The sequence below is a fragment of the Pavona decussata genome, unplaced genomic scaffold (genome assembly GCF_977016875.1).
Source record: "Pavona decussata unplaced genomic scaffold, jaPavDecu1.1 SCAFFOLD_254, whole genome shotgun sequence".
In the NCBI taxonomy this organism is placed as follows: Eukaryota; Metazoa; Cnidaria; class Anthozoa; order Scleractinia; family Agariciidae; genus Pavona; species Pavona decussata.
Genome location: NW_028145657.1, coordinates 6,456,822 through 6,474,482, shown reverse-complemented (window position 1 = coordinate 6,474,482; position 17,661 = coordinate 6,456,822). Strand labels below are relative to the sequence as shown.

Here is a 17,661-nt window from a genome sequence, read left to right as displayed (position 1 = left end):
AATATCTATCTCTTCGAAAAAAAAAAAGCAAAAACACAGAGACTGGTCGATTTAAATGTTGTTACAACATAGCCAGTCTTATATTAAAGTCTTATTTATGCTGACAGTTTCGTTGACTGTCAGCCATCTTTATCAAAACTTGAAAAGCATGAAAAGTGTCAGAAGCCTTAAATAGGCTTTGGAAGGTGTTGATTATTGCGACAAATGCGCAAAGTCACTCATTAGACGCCCGCTCTCCCCCTGATGAATTTTTTCAAGAACACAGAGACTTCTTTTAAAACTGGCTTTGCCCAAATTTCTCTTTCCGCCCAAAATATCTGAGTTGCCCAAACTTTGCCCCCCCCCCCCCCCCCAGCCCGTACGCCTATGCATGTGGTCGGTTACATTACATAATATTCAAACTGGGGACCAATTAAAAAACGAGTCATTAATCATGGGGATTTTCAAAATATTTTAAATTTTATCGTTTTCTGGTCAAATTGAGTGATTTTTTTTGTTGATGTTTAGGTTCTATTTGAGGGAGATGCACATTGGAGATGTTTGAAGACAGGATAAATATTTAAAGTCAAGTTAGCTTTGTGTCATTTTTCTATTTTCTTTGAAATACTGTACTTGTAGCTGATTAATTCAATACATTAGATTGGAAAGCTCATTTTAAAAATTTCTGTTTTTCCCAGGTTGATAGCTATTCTTGTACACATAAAGTTGTTTATTTTGGTTTCTGTATAATCTCAAACTAGGTGTTCAGTTCTATGCCTTTGATATTGATTTACTAGAGAGTCAAGATGTCTTTCTTGATCTACAATGTACATGTAAGAATGCAGTATAATTTTCCCATTTATGTTTGAAGGGATAGGAAAAACATGAACCTTTCATAATTTCCTGTCAATCACATTGATTCTTTTGTTTTGAGAGTGCAAAGTGATCATGTTTTGCTTAGGGAAACCACAGCAGTAATTGCAATTGTCTGGCTCTTATTCTTGATGTTGCAAAGTCAACGTGACATTCACTTGTGCCTTTTGCTGCTTTTTATATATGAAAACTAGTAACAATCAAAACTGGATTAGAGAGTGCATTAGTTGACCTTGATCCTTGGTTCTCCCTCCTTTGCCAAGTTAGTGATGATATCATCTGCCCCTAGAAAATCTGCAGGGGGTGCCAGATTCATGTCCCAAGATCCTTTCATTCATAGCAATCAAGGTTGGTTGTCCCAATAAATCTGGACTCCAATCTGTGTAAGGAGTGTGTTCTTTCTATGTAATTGTTGAATGCAATCAATTTTGTAAGTCTAATAATTTATTCAACAGGAAAAAAAATGTTTTTCTGTACCTGGTTTTTAAAGTGAGCAAATTGTTTGACATGAAATTAAATAACACTTGGGTAATTAAATCCTCAACTGTCCCTGTCAAAATCTTTACCAAAAAAACCCATCAGGCAGTAAAGGGGTCAGTTATCCCCAGCAGTTTTTTTACACGTTGCTACATGAGAGTTCACTTGGAGTAAAGTAAAGAAGTAAAACAACAATTAACTAGGGATAATGAAATTTGTGCTGTTCAGTGCTGATTATACAGCTGGAAAATCAGATAATTATCTCTGGAGTGTAAATTTCTGTGTGAGAAGGAAACCACTTAAATTTCACATTGCCCTAGAGTGAGTACATTTGGTCCATCAGTGATCAAAATCCAGGGGTAATGGATTTGAATCTTGCCAAAGTCAAAGAGTTTTACTTTACCTTGCATGGACCACATTTCGTTACTGAGGTAATACTGAGGAGAAAATTAAGCAGTTTTCTTCATCACAAAAATTTACACTCTGTCTGCAGATTTTATTCTCTGGTTTTTCAGTTTAAGTACAGGCCTTGCTTCAACCTATTAACCTTTTGTCCTTACAAGCAATATCCCAATTGAAGAAGCCATCAGACTGCTGAACACTACACCGCTGCAGCCTCAGACACGATAGCACCTCATCTGTTGATAACTGTGATTCCTCAGCAAGATATCTACCATGTATCATTAATTTTAATAAGCATTCTGTAAAAATATTCCTTACTTTACTTTTTATCATCTGGTTTTTCTAAGAAAAAAAATTGGAAGGTGCAAGAGTTGCTTAAAGAGAGTTGAGTGTGCATATAATAGTCCTCTTCTGAATTCACAAAATAATGTACGGCTAATATTTTGCTTGAAATAATGCAAATTAAAAGCATTTTATTACTTCCTTCTTCAAAACAATCAGTGGTTTAAACTGTTCTTATATAAATATAGAATATTTTACATACACCTGTAAACCCAGTGGACAGAATGGAAAAGGAAAATAATATTAGTGTTTTTTCTTATGTTATAATAATAATAATAATAATAATAATAATAATAATAATAATAATAATAATAATAATAATAATAATAATAATAATAATAATAATAATAATAATAATAATAATAATGTTACTGAGAATAGTATACCTGACTATGTGATAAGATGTAGAAAACTGTAGCACTGGTCACTGATGTCACAAAACCCATGAAAAATAAACAGTTATTGTAGTGTAATCAAAAGTAAGTAAAAGAAAAAAATTAACTTGGGGTATAGTTACATTTGTATAATAGTGATGACTGAGTCACTACAGTGGAATACCAATAAATTGTTTTTAACCTGCAAGGGAAACAGAATTTTGTTAAAAAAACAGGAGGTAAAAATCTGACTGAGGCAAATTCAAGAGAATTAACAACTATTTGTTCAAAGAATCTGGAGTGTCGAAAAATTGAGGGTTCAAATAGCTGAGATTGCCCTGTAAAAATTAATACCTGTACTGATGATATTAATTCTCATAATTCATTAATTACTCACTACCATGTTTGAACGTTTTCTTTTAATTAAAAGAGATGGCTGATGAGAAGTTTGACCTTTCATCTGTAAACACAGTTATCAACAGAAGCCACCTGGGTCTGGTTGCATTAAACATGGCCTGAATATCAGCCATCTCCTCTCCAGATTATTAGTGAGTGATGGGAAACGTATACAGGGAATGCCCCTTGTTCAGCATATTTTTGTTAAGCCTCTTTATCGATTGAATAGTTATAAGAATTATTGAGTGACAGTGCTCTGTTGCTTATAAATACAGCTTGGCAAAGGCATCCAGTGACCAGTCTCTGTTGTTCACACCATGCTAGAGCAATAGCCCTACCTTGCCAACTAATTAAAATCTTTAGTGCTGAAGAAAAATGTTACATGCTCAGTAAGTGCCTATTCTATTTGGTTCCTGCCATCATAAACATTCATAAAAAGGTAAGAAATTTAATACACAACTGGATCTATCCCTTGATGGGGAAAGTGCACAGAAACTTTCAAACAAGAATGCATAATTTACAAGTTTAAGAACTGCCTCAACAAAAACTGCCATTAACAAAGTGATTCTTGAGCCATACAGTGTTTTAATCACAATTTCTGTCATGATCTGTGGTGGTAAACTGTAAATAAAAAGGTTACATCAATTTATTTTTTATTACGGCTAAACCACAAGGTCTTAATCTACCAGAAAAGGTTACACCCTCTGTGCATGGCTTTTGTGCCTAGGCAGTGGCAGATCTTAAAACACTCCTGAGAGAAGGTTCATAATTTATGCATATAGGGGCCTATGATTATTTATAAAATTTTCCCTTTCATATTTTGGAAGCCCCTCCCCACCCGATGATGTTCTAAAATTAATATTTTTTTCTGTCCCCCCCCCCCCCCCCCTAATGAGCTATCTTCCAAACCATGGTAAAATACCATGCCCACTCCCCCCTATCACCCCTGTTAACTTTAAAACCTCTTCTAAAATGGAAAATACAAGCATTTCTGGAGTCTTAAAATTTCATGACATTTGCATTTTAATTAACTAATAAATTTTACTTTCAAAAATCCTTTACTAAAAATTTAAATGGTATAAAGGCTGACATTCAAAACCACTGCATATTGAATGCAGTGGTTTTATGTTATAAACCACATTTATATAAATAGCTGTTGTTTGCTTTGCCAAGGAATCATTCTAATATTCCATGTAAATTAAAATAGTTACATTGACCTAGCCCCCTACCTTCTTTTTTGAAATAAATGTTTAGTCATCATACAAATTGATTGTAACTGTATACTCTCTTTAACATACCAATAGATTCTCTTTAAAAATCAATTTTTCCGGAGATGAAATACAATCGTAGCCATTTTTTAATGTGATCTATATCATGAATACTGCATGTACAGTATTTATGATGCAGTAGTTAATTAAGATAATGTTTGATGAAGTCAGGTTCCGAGATACCGAAATGATTACCGCATCAGGATACATCGAGCACATGAAGACAGTGGCCAGGCGGAAGCTGAAAGAACTAATTCTGCAGTTGGAGATGCTAGCCATTATCGATAGCAGTTCTATAAAATGGGAATATTTTTCATGGCAAATAAGACGAAGAAATTTAGACGATGGCTATGACTAGCTGACTATGAAAATCGCGAAGATAAAGAATAGAGAGAAATGCATGGAAGGTTGGTCATGACATAGCCCCGGGACATAGCATTGCGCATTGAAGATGCACCTGTTCTGTCAGATTACATAAGGGCATTTGTAACAGAGAGAGAGGAGGCATTCTTTTTCAACAGTACCCAGCTAATCATAATTTCATAAGAAAGTTCAGAGAAAAACATGTCCTTGGCTATAATATTATTTTGCTTGAATTTGTGGCTATTTAAATGATTACCATGACGTTGGAGAGTTCTACGTGGAATTTATCAAAGACAGTCCTACAAGGTTAAGAAAGAGCAGCAGTGCGCTTCATGCAAAAAATTGGTTGGCTGGCTCCATGATGGGCAGAATTCCACGCCCCTTTCCCGGATAAAGAAAAATTAAGGCACAAATTAAAGAGCGCAAATAAAAAAAATCATTCAATGAAGGAAAGCTGAACACAGTGGAAGAAATTACAGACTTTTCTTCTATAGTGTACAGTTGTACCTTTGTGGCTTCTGTGGAGCTAGTTAAAATATACCTGGACCATGTAAATCATCTCCATTTCTTCAAAGATTTGCGAAATCAGTTGCAAGCAACCGTCGAGAACCGACGAAATCGAGAACAAGGATTACAATTGAAAAGAGTTACTACTATTGACTACAGGGTTAAAATCTCTTTATGTTTTTGAACTTGACATTTACTTGAAAAAAAATACTCCCTTCCATACAAGAAAAAATTGAAAAATGAAAGATTGTGCTAATAATAACCTGAGTCAACTACAAGAAGCAAGGGGACAGACATTACAGAGACAATGAAAGTGCCTGGCCAGCGTCTTTTACAAGCTAACAAACACACATCTGACGATGATGATCATGATCGTGATGGAGACGACACTGTCGTTGTGGGTGAAACATGGTGTAGTGAAAGTGAGGGGATGTTTAGTGAGAGTGAGAGTGATGATAGCGAGTGTGAACTTGACAATTGCCGGCTAAGAAAAGGTGCAGCACTAGAAGTGGACGGAGTGTCACACGCTTTGCTTTAAATTGGTGAATTGCTTAAGGCCCGGTTCAGACGCCGAACTTTTCATGAGCCGAACCTAATACCTCGAATTAAGTACATGAAAAGTTCAGCGTCTGAATCAGTTGAGAAAGGCTGTTTCAATTTGGAACGGCTTAGCCGTTCTTCCCGCCTGGCTCAGTCGGGAATTTCGGCTTTGGAACGGCTTTGATTCAGACGTTGAACTTTTCATGAGCCGAACCTAATGCATAAAATATTATGACGTATTTTAAATAAAAAAAAAAAAAAAAAAAAAAAAAAAAAAAAAACACTAACATTTCGATTTCTTTGTGCTCCAAGTAAATTAAGTTTGGCGTCTGAATCAAAAGGCGGGATTTTCGTGATTTGGGCCGACCTTAATTTGAATTAAGTTTGGCTCATGAAAAGTTCGGCGTCTGAACTGGGCCTAACCCTAGATAGTAAAGAAAAGTGCTTAGACCTTAATAATATTTTTTGTTGCTTAACCGGCAGGGGTATTTTGCTGAATGCCGAATGTTGCATTTTATGCTACCTATGACAGTTAAGCATTAAAGGGGAAGTAACACAAAAATTTGATGTAATTTCAAAACCCCAAAATGTTTGTCTGACAACAGAAACAAAAAAATAGTTGTCTAGGTTTGTTATAAATTATCACCCCAGTGCATGAAAACTGTCGATTAGTACCTATGGCCAGGGACAGAGTAGGTTGCAAAGGATTAAAACTTGAAAAACATTAGGCTAATGTTTTTCAAGTTCTCGTATTTTTGTTTCGAAAATCTGCTATAACAAATCACGAGTCGTTCCGGTCAAGAATTGAGTTGATTTTTCTCCTCTTATAGTTCTAGAATTATTTTGTAGCAAAGTGAAGGTCTTATTTCACCATTTTTAACAAAAGAGGTTGATTAAACCCCATGATACTTCCCCTTTAAGCAACAAATGAAGTTATTTAGGTCTAAGCACTTCTCTTTACTGTCTAGGGTTATACTGGCAGACAGCTTTAAGTTGTTGTTATGGCAGCCATTCCATAAAAGGGCCTCTATGAATTCACCATTCGGCGTTCTGCAAAATACACTGCCGCTTCAAAATTAAACTTTAAATTATACTTGGCTTCATGTGAATAAATATACTACCTGTTATACAAGGTAGTAAGGTATCCTTTTGAACCCAAAAACCCATTTTCAGTAAAAGAGGCATTCTAAGCTACATGATTATGTGAGTGGGGGTCCAAAATCAAATATCAAAATAATAAATGTATGTATACTGAAGGTAAATATTCAGGACGGGTACTTCCTCCTATAGCTTCCTATATTTGATATTTATTTTTTCTGTCGTTATTGTTCTATTTCGATGCGAACTTGTGTATATATATAGCAATCAGTACAGAAATAAACTAAACAACGATCTTTAAAAAATTTGCACAAACAAGCGAATATTAAATGTTAGTAAAATTAGTTGGTATGGTTAAGGTTTGCCTGTTTTGCTGAGCTTATCAATAACCGGTGCTTCAGACTGCAAAATTTAGGATCTTCACTTTCAGGTCTTCCAGAGCTTATTCCTTTCTCTCGCCCGTCAATGATGATCTGGCCCGTGGTGTAAGACTGCTTTCTGATACAAAGACCTGTTCTCCTAGCACCGCTTGGACATGACTCGAATGAGCGCCGCTCAAGTAAATCAGATTCCCCTTCTGAACCCTGCTGCTAAAAAGACCCAATGAATGTTTGTTTTTCAAGCTCTCTAAAATTTTTGGAAAGAAGATGAAGAAAGATGAAGAATGTATAACCGCGACTGTAAAATTAATAGTTTGATGAAGTATACAAAACTTTTGCTGTTATTGCCTTATTGCTATTATTATTATAATTATTATTATTATTATTATTTGAAACATAAGCAAGCGAAAATTAAAGTTAATAGCCGGCGTTTCAAACGGAACGAAAAGGAGATGCTTTTCATAAGAAAACTTAAACCATCCCTAAACGTGCAAACTGACTCGATTCGCGCAGAGGTATTCACCTGAAGAACTTGTGATCCTTTGTTAATATGCTAATTTGTAGAGACTGTAAAGTATAGAAACCAAATCTTCGCATTAATTTATCCACTGTGCCTTGAGAATGGTGTCACGATGACGCCGAAACGCCGGCTATTAACTGTAATTTTCGCTTGCTTATGTTTCAAAAAATCATTATTATTATTATTAATATTATTATTATTATTATTATGTGCAGTTGATAAACGTATGGATGCTAAAATAGAACCTTATAGGGCGCGCAGCGTAACCTATGCGATCGGAAGGAACTATAAAAAGAAAACTGCCGAGTTAAAAAAAAATTAGCGATAAAATATAAAAATCTAATAGACAATTTAAAGTTTTCTAATACTAAAACTATATTGAGCTCCTGTGCTATTTCCTAAAGGAAAGTCAATTGACGGTAGCTTTGAAAGTTCTCACTATGTTGAGAGAACTCGAGATGGTAGCCTTCTGCATCCTTCTCAATACGTCATAACCTCTGCTGCCAAAGAGCTTCCTCATTGTCAGGTCTAAATCCCTTGACCCTCCCCCCAACACGTCAATGATGATGTTTCATTGTTCAACGTCATAGCCAGGGTACTGCTTCTTCAGCTCGAATCACGGTGGCCCGTACTTGAGCGTCTTCTCCTCGGACTTCCGTTTCCCGATGCTAAATCCACGGACAGGACATCTCTACAGCCCACACCTTCTTATTCTTGTGGTCCACAAATCGAGCGTCCACTCTGTTAGCCTTGACGATGGTGTGTTCCGCATAAACTGGAACATCCCATGCCTCAGATGACTCATAGACTGGTTTGCGCACTGCACACGAGTACCAGGGAGGGACTGAATCAATTAGCCTCAGATCCCTTTTAATCTCGAAGAAGAGGACTTTCAGTGCTGCGTTGTGTCTTTCTAGGTATTTAGACTGGGCCAGAGCAGAGCACCCCCGCTAGCACATGCGCAAGCGTCTCAGGAGATTTCCCACACAGTCTACACGTGAGGTCGCCCTGTTCTGCACCTGTTTTGTGGACTGTGTACACCTTAGTGGACGTTAGCCGCTCGTACAACTCTACTACCCCAGCGATGGTATGGGTAGGAGCACAGGTTCAATCTCGCAACCAAGCAAAGCATCCACTCTGAATTAGCTCGCTATCCTGCCACCGAGCCTGCAAGAACCGTCCGTGCCACTTCTCCTCTTTGATCTTCTCTTTTTAGCTTCTCCATATCTGCCTTCGTGAGGTGTTCTTTCACCTTCTGCGTCTGAATCTCCGTCTTATTATTACTATGTGCGATGGACACGTAGCAGCAATAATTTATGCGTTCCAAGTTCCAGAAATCAATATCATCAGTTTGTCGATGTTTCAAACCTCTGATCGAAACACTCCCACTCGTTCTTCACAATACACAGTTACAATTTGCAACTGTCTTCCCGTTGGCTGGGTCTTTCTATGGTGGTTATTAGTAACTTGACCAGGGTGTTTTTCGGCCTTCCCCTTTTAAGTGACATCGTTTTGTTCTACCCCGTCTAAGAGATGGCTATAAAACTCTTTGCCTTTTTTATAGAGGTAGTCAGTGGAAATCGCAAAGAAGTGAAGCAGATAATGAAAGTAACTTTGGGATATTTCTTCAAAGTAGTTCAGGCTAGTGTAATTAACAGAATACTATTTTCCCAACTCCAAACAAAGAGTAGACCTCTCTAACCGCCAAGAAATCGTTTCCTTCTCCTCCCCACAGTTTAATGTCCTCAAGGTATCATAAGAGCAGCAATAGCACTTGGCCCTCTTTAAGCAAAGTATTGGCGACTGCTTTTCTACGTAGCACTGCCATGCCACAAATTTGTAAGTAGGTCTAGCGAAAGAGGTTTTGGCATAAACCGTATTTGTTGTGAATACAGTCGAACCTGTACGTTAAGGAGTCACCCTCTTTAATGGCTAAGTGACCGCTTAATACAGGTTGCAGATAGAAATACGTGTCAAACATGCCACCTTATTTCGCATCTAGTAACTTAATATGTAGTGCACAAAAGCAGTCACAAAGTCAGTTTCTAGGTTCAGCAAGAAACTGCAACGATAAAACGGCACGATAAAGGAGAACATAGTATAAAAATGGAATAATAAAACGTATATTGACGCCAAGATCCCACAGTCAGCATTGCAGGTCGCTAGAAATTCAATTACACGTACTATTGGCTATTCTAGCTATTTGCTACGATTTGTTAGTGGTTTCCTTATAAAATTTACCGTTTAAAACCGACCAAGACAAAAGAAAAAGCTCATTGAAACTTCGTAAAGGGTGACTGAGCCCGCTTGATAGAGGTCACTGTTTAATAGAGGTCAAAATTACAGTAATCAAGAAAAGGAATTTTCGGGACTTTTGTCAACTGACCGCTTAAATAAAGAGGGTTGCCGCTTTATATATACGGGTTCGATTGTCGTCTGTTTAATGTGCTTAGTAACAAAAAAATTTGAGGTCGCTCTGTTCTTGTCTTTCTTTTTTAACTTTATAGTATAAGCATTTACCTAATTTATATTCCCTTTTGGTAATTACATTCCCTATTCTGTTAACAGCAACGGAAGAAAAATCACCATCGACGGTAACTGAAGAAAAAGCATCAGTCCAACAAAATGCCCAACCTCAAGAAATTCAGCGAGAAACCATCACCCAGCCAAATCGTAAGTTACCAAAAAATCTCTTTTTTAAACCATTATTTACCTAAACTTCGTCTCTTTAGGAGATTGAAGGGAGAGGGAAAGAGATTAGATAACTACATAAGGTATAACAACTGACTAGTTCAAATTGTCACGGCATCAACACAAGATAATATACTTGTACAGTCGAACCCTGAACCGTGCGCTCCAAGTCACTGGAACAACAAACAAGCCTGTCAAAACTCTCAGATAGTAAGACAGATGAGAGGATAAACGCAAAAGATGAACGCGCGGGAAGTAGGGAGCCGGAAAGAGAAAAAGCCTGTATTTATTTCTTTGGACAACCTCTTTCACTCACTTTTGGCAAGTTTTGTGTCGACTAAATTTCTAGTGTTAAATTTTCGAGTTGTTGGAATAGATTTCGAATGTCTCGTGGCACGACTTCTTGCAGGCCTTACCCGCAAGCGGGAAGTAAATTTGCGTGTTTTCCACGTCGAAATTATTTTTTTCAAATCTTGAGGTACACTCTTCAAAGTTGGGTGCTGCGGTGATTATGAGATTGTCAATAACGGCTAATCTCATCAGTTTTGAATCCTGAACGCTTCACAGACACCTCCGCTAGCTAAATCAGTCCGGAATGACTTGAATCTTACACTTCTGCTAGCAAAAAACATCTAAGCATACCAACTTAATACTTTGTTTCATAATTTATAAAAAAAGAAAAAAGAAAAGAAACAACTTGAAAGCTCTTCACCGAATGATCGGTAAAAATAGAAGGGTTACGTCAAAGTTTTTAAATAATTGCTAAACGGATAGCAACACTATTTCGAATGTGAATTTCTACCTTCAGAGCAAATCGGCCGATTATCATCATCTCCGTTTCTGGAGGAGCAAAAGTGGCGATTGAAAATGCAAAATTCGCTGAATTTGAAAATAAATTTTGCTGCTCTGGGCCCAGTTGTTGAAAGTCCGATTAAGCTAATACGCGATTAACGTGAACTTTGATTGGAGTTGAATTCCTAATCGGTAACGATTCTTCGGGGACGACTTTCGTTTGTTGAAACGCTCTTCAAAATCTTATTAGGGCGTTTCGGTACCATACCTTACTTTAACAATCAGCTTTTTGATAGCCTTCTCTGATACCTATCGATGTGAATTTTTAGTTGTAGTTACTTATATTTTATTTCGTCTTTTTATTTTCTTTTTGTTATTTATTTATTTATTTATTTATTTATTTATTTATTTATTTATTTACTCTTTGCAGAAAACGAAGACCACGGAAATCGAAAGGAATCTCCAAATTTTGAAAAGAAGCGCGAGGATGCCATGCCGACAGAATTCAAGCCCCTGGTGGACAAAAAGCTGAATGAAGAAAAAACGAATGACCAAGATGAAAACGTTTTGCCTGTCATTTGGGATTTTGCAGGCCAAGACATATTCCGTGCCATACATCCTATGTTTATGTATCCAGAAGACCTTTATCTGCTTGTGTTTGATATCACACAGCAACTAAGCGACAGAGCAAAGTGTCAGGTGGATCAAAGCATTATGCAAGCCCGTGACAGCGACGACACCAATTGGGATCACGTGATGAGGTGGTTCGAGTTGATACACTCCTTGAATCAGTGTGATGAGAAAGAGGTGGCACGTGTCGAGTCTTTATCTCCTCCTGTCATAGTAGTGGGTACCCATGCTGTTAGTCCATATCCAAGCACAGACGAAGCAGTAATTAAAACAAAATTGATGGAACTACCCGAAGTATTCTCTAAGCACATTGTTAACTGCCTACCAATTGACAACGAAAAGGCTGGTTTGACAGAAGACCAAGATAAAATTGAGCGCTTAAGAGAGGAGATACTAGATCAAGCAAAGAAATTACCGCATACAAAGACCAAGATCCCTTTACAATGGCATCGAGTAGAAAAAGAAATTACTAAAGTTCGGGAACGAAACAAGTATCTGAAGAAGACAGTAACCGCGTCGAGATTCTGTGATAGAGAATTTGATGAACTTTTGTATTTTTTGCACGCCCGTGGTTCAATACTTTTCCACAAATGTCTTGGGAAAGAGGATGACCTCGTTGTCTTGGATCCCGAATGGCTCACTGGTGTCCTTTGTACGATTGTAAACGTGAAGCCTTGTTGCAAAGGTGAAAACCCTCTTATTGCTAAAGAATGGGAAGTCTTAGAAAAAAAAGGAATCCTTGGCAACAATTTGCTTGAACATGCCTTGAGACGTCAAGGTTTGGATGACATAAAAGATTCCTTGATGTCCTTGCTGGAGAGGTTCAATCTAATATGCAGGTGGCCAGCAGAAAAACAACTCATCCTTGTTCCCTGTATGATGAAAGCAGAAGGTGAGAAAGTAGATGCAGCGGACAAGGCATCAGTCTTCCTCACTTTTGACAGAATGAACTATGTTCCAGCTGGGCTATTCTGCCTACTGGTTGTGCTCTTTGCAGGATGGCTGTCAGATCCGCACCGTTTTCATGAGTACGAGCTGTTTGCTAACAAATCCAAATTTGCCCTTGATAAATACCATTTCCTCCATCTGGTGAGCTATAAAACAGTCATTAAGCTTTTCATCGAGCAAAAATCCAGTCAATCCGAGCATTTTATCACAGGGGATAGCTCCAGCTCATCAAAACATTTTGTCGATGTTCTCAGGTAGGTAATCAAACTGTGGTAAAGCCGCCTTATCACAATCTACAATATAAAATTCCTGAGTCCTCTGCACCCCGTCACCGATAGCACAAACTATCGCGCTCCTCGCTAGAGCCGAAAGATCATTTAATTAATCCCCGCGTATTACCTTTAGATGCGAAGGCGTTAAGACAAAATGCTCAGAGCAAACCAATTACGGCGAATTCCTTTGTTTTAGCTAAAATGACTTTCGCACGGTGACTAACGTCCATGAAAAATCTGCCAAGCAGGATGCTCACTTCTTTTGGAGAAATGGACTCAAGGTGGCAAAGTTATCAGCCGCTGGCAACAAATCAGGCGAATGTATTTCTGTGATCGTCTAAATTCTAAAGCCATCTCCAATAAATGATTTTGGCACGTCTATTTGAACCTTTGGAGCTTTAATTTCTTCTGCGTTTCGGAACATAGCGATTAAAGCATTTTCATCCAGTGCGGAATTGTCTTTGTCATCAACACCGGCGCGCGTCGCACCTCCATTTCGATTAACTTTAGTCGTTGTGTTGTTTCTTAGGAAACCGATTCTTCCTCTGACTTATCCCTTGCCTAGTGTTGATTTTCGTTGATTTTCCTGGCAGGTTCTAACTCTTGGGGGGCCTGATTTTCCCCCTTTGTGTGCACTTGTATGCAGTAGTTTCAGCAACTTTTACATAATTGTCATACTCTTTTTCTATCGTTGTAACGAGATCCATTAGACCCCTATAGTGTCGATAGTGTCTTCTCAAGATATTATCAAGAACAGAAATATCCACGCTGACATCGGTCATTTTCACAGATTTTTGTCGATCGCTCGATCACACATCTTACTGTTCAATGGTCAACGCTCCTATTGAATGCTGATGTTTGCGCGTTCTTTCTCACGTAACTCAATAATGTCTTTGACCAATCACGAAATAAATTTAGAGAATGCGAAAGAATCCTTCGTTGGCCGCGAAACAAATTGGCGTTAGTTTGAAGATAAATTCAAAACTAAAGCGGTCAAGGAAAATGGCAGATTCAAGGAAAAAAAAAAACCTTTGGTTGAAGTGCTTCTTTTTTCTAGTAGAATCACTTAAGCTAAACAAAATTGAGACGGGGAAGGAGGACGCTGGGTGCACATTGAATTGCTGTACTTGCTTTAAATATTTCTCAAAGGAATGCTTGTGACTGGAATGGGCTGTACCAGTACTCAATCGACTACTAAAAATTTAGACCAGTTGAAAATTGTTAGTTTGGCTACAATTTTGCAGGCATTTAACAAAGTTCCTGGAAACGCTTAAAAGGAAGTGCAACTGGTTGCATTCATTGACCTACAAGGTGTGTGCTCGATGTACAGATTGTTTAGGTGAACAAACGGAGAGGTGCAAGCGACACAACAAGAAGGAATGTCAGCACCCTGACTGTACTACCCTTTACATTGATTTAACGCCACCGTCAAAGCCTTGTTGTACAAAACATGGGCGCCCTCTGCCGCAGATATTTCAGCCCTGGATTGAGGTCAGTGTATTGTATGCTGTTCATGCGTTAACCATCCCTATTTACTTATTTTTTTTATTTATCTAATTTTATTTAATTATTTTCTGGCTCCCGTAGTTTCCAGTTCTAAAGTTTATCTCAACTAAAGTTAACATAGACCTTTTTCATAAATGGCGGCCAATTTATTATTCTTTTCAGTATATGTTAATTAGCCCTATTAACCTCGTTTTAGAGTAAAAATTCTATTGAATTTTGCACATACTAGCGAGGCTAGTAAGGCTAATTTTCATGAAAACAAAAGAATTATTTATCGGCCGCCATTTATGAAAAAGGTCTATACGCGAATACAATTCTGGCTTTGCGGTGGAGTTATCATCTTTCTAAGTCGGCAACAAACAAGTGTCTTATAATCTACCTGGAAACGAAATAAAACTAACTAATCCTAGTTTGTACAGCAATAAACCCCTGTCCACTAAAACGAACAATGGAATTGTTTGCTAACCTGTGCTCTGATTCGCTCTAAATAGTATTTGCCGAGTGATTGGCTAATTTATCAAACTGACGCCAATTTGAGCTAACGAGTAAGAGAGTGAAACATTTGCTTAAGAATCGTCACTACAGCGTGTTCCAAGCTTTAGCATATCGACAAGTTGAAAAGGAATTCTTACTTTTAAAGCTAGGCGTTGTCGGATTCAACCCAAAAACGATCGAGAACTGCATCTTGGGAACCTCAGCATCAGATGATGCGTTTACGCTTGAGTATTTTGGCTTCAACATAATAGTATGTGAACTGGATGCAGTGGAATCGTATCGACAGTTTTATATGGACGATAGTGCAAAGGCTAGTAGAAAACACACACTAGTTTGCCTTTAGTCAGCTAGGACTTATTCGAAGACCCCAACAACAGTAACATCAATGCGAAAGTTTGCTCGTGTCATTGGAAGTTAAAAAAGAAATGTCAGGTAATCGCGGACTGGATGGTGCGTTGCGTCGAAAAAGGTTTTCGGTCTGTTCAGTGGGATCTGACCCAACGTATTTAGTTGTTCCTTCAGAAGTGGAGATGAAACAGTTAACCACGTTTTAAAAGTTAACGACTTCCTTTTTATTTTAAATGCTATCTCGTAAAGATATACACGCATCGCAACGGCAAGCGGTCTACATTGATAAAAAAAAAAAAAAACACCAAATCGAACGGGCTTTCCAATGTCCAGGGCTCGTTGTGGAGGAGAATTCCAATTACAGTGCAACGATTTCAACCGGGGCCACCGAAAAAACCGAAACTTTGAAATTTAATTAAAGAAATGTTCTTTTTTTTAATTGGTTTACAAGCTACCAAAGCCAGACGTTTTTGTTGCATACGTGACCTGTGATTGGCTAATTAATGTTGGGTGACCCCGGTTGAGTTCGTTGCACTGTAATAATTGTGCGTGGAGGAAAACTGAATATATAGATGCTAGTACGAGTATAGGGCGGGGCATAGTGTTCACTATGCATGTGTCTAGTTTCCTGGAAAGGCCTAACAAGGTATTCTAAGGGCGAGTAACAATAAAACATTTGGCCGATATTGTGTAGTGTTTTCACTAGAGCGGCAGTTTATTTGGCCTGAATACGCAGTAAATCTAGCAATTCTCTCAGTAAGGATAATGGGAAGCGATTTTGATTGGCCACATTTTGCATGGACTTGTTTCGTGTAGTGGCAGGTATGCAGTGAGGGGAGCGTTGCACTTGAATCAAAGAACACGTGTCAGGTTTTTTTCTTCCTTTCGTTCGTTTCCTAACCCTCCCCCCACGCACCTAATCCCTACCTTCCTGTCAGGTTTTTCTTTCCCTTTTGCCCGTTCCCTATCCCCCACCCCTCCCCCAATACACACCCTCGTTAGTAGCAACCTCCCACGACACCCTCGTTCATGTTCATCTTACAACTGATCGGTGAAGAATTGAACGCCAAGATATGGTCTGCATACCAACAAAACAACAAAGGTAAACACTTAGTAGTTTCTATCCTACTTACTTCACATCAATTTATTTATTTTTTGCGTCTTATGCTACTTGCATAGCAGTAGACAACTATGTGACTGTAAATAATATTAACTACCAGCTGTGAACTACCAACAAAATATGGATGAAATTCAAACATTTCTGTTGACGGTCAGTTTAAACATGGCGGAAACCATAGCAGGAGCCGTACGAACGTTTCGAGATCAAACAATCTAGGGTTATGGGACAAGTCGGTAAATTTATTTTTTATTTTGGCAACCTTTATTGTGCAAAGTCAAGATGTTCTTCGATTGGGATGATTGAGGTGAGATGTGTCCCGAACGATCCAATAGATCTCCTTTGGACCTTTTGGCAGCCGATAGGAAGCTTAAAAATTTGAAGTGCTAATACTGCTCGAACTACGGCTCGAAAAATTCATAGGAATTTTAAGGTTAAAAAAATTTAGAAACCGGGAGCTCTTCAGGATTGTTTTAAAGAAAAAATTGAGATCTATGAAAATGGCGAATGAAAAGAAAGAAATAGTACTCAACTATCATCCAGATTCTATTCAATACCCGCGTCGTATAACGCATGGCTTGTTTTAAGTGCTTACAGGGAGTTAGTAAGTTTTACTCTAGTGATTTTACTAATGTCTCAATCATTCATTCGCTTCTTCCACCAATTTGGAATCGAGTTATCTCTCAAAAGATGAATTGTAAACCTTTTTGAGATATTTATATACTTGATTGCAAAAACGCTGACACCTAAAAAGCATAAACCATGAACGATGAGACCAAACGGATTTGTGGGTAGTGTTTAAAAATTGGCCCTTGTTGGCCAACTTGACACTTTAAGGAGAGCTTGGACAGTTCCATCATTCACCACGTGAAACCAATTTTGGTTATCAACCGTCCCACGAGAATAGAATATCATGCAAATAACTTTAGTACAGTTATACACAAATAAAAAGCCATTGGGTCTCATCGTTCACGGTTTATGCTTTTTAGGTGTCAACGTTTTTGCAATCGAGTGTATTTGCAATACGTACGACTTTCATGTCAAAAAGTTGTAAATTTATGAAACTAGCGTATGTTGATAAAAGCTGTTACAGTCGAACCTGTATTGAGCGGTCACCCTCGGGGAATGGCTGAGTGGCCGCTTAATACAGGTTGTACAGAATACATCACTTACTTGGACAAGAAAGTTCGGCGTTAAAATGGTATGACAAAGGAGGGCATGGTATTGAAACGGACTAGTAAAACATTATCGCCACGATTGTGCAGCTCATTAGAAACTCAATTGCCTGGCACGTTATTTTTTACCATGTTTAAGTGGTTTCCTTTTACAAAGTGACCGTTTAA

General features: G+C 38.0%; 2 protein-coding genes across 2 annotated transcripts in view; both read left to right on the top strand.

Annotated features, from left to right (window-relative positions):
- The window catches only part of LOC146456830 (beta-1,3-galactosyltransferase 5-like), an 83,636-nt gene that overhangs the window by 31,298 nt on the left and 34,677 nt on the right, over positions 1-17,661 (top strand). The gene's annotated exons all lie outside the window — the stretch shown is intronic.
- Positions 1-17,661, top strand: part of LOC146456831 (uncharacterized) — a 42,066-nt gene that overhangs the window by 3,926 nt on the left and 20,479 nt on the right. Inside the window, exons 2-4 of the mRNA XM_085092859.1 lie at positions 10,088-10,192; positions 11,433-12,834; positions 14,097-14,343. Of these exons, the coding sequence (XP_084948985.1) occupies positions 10,088-10,192; positions 11,433-12,834; positions 14,097-14,343 (1,754 nt within the window). The remainder of the gene's footprint in view (positions 1-10,087; positions 10,193-11,432; positions 12,835-14,096; positions 14,344-17,661) is intronic.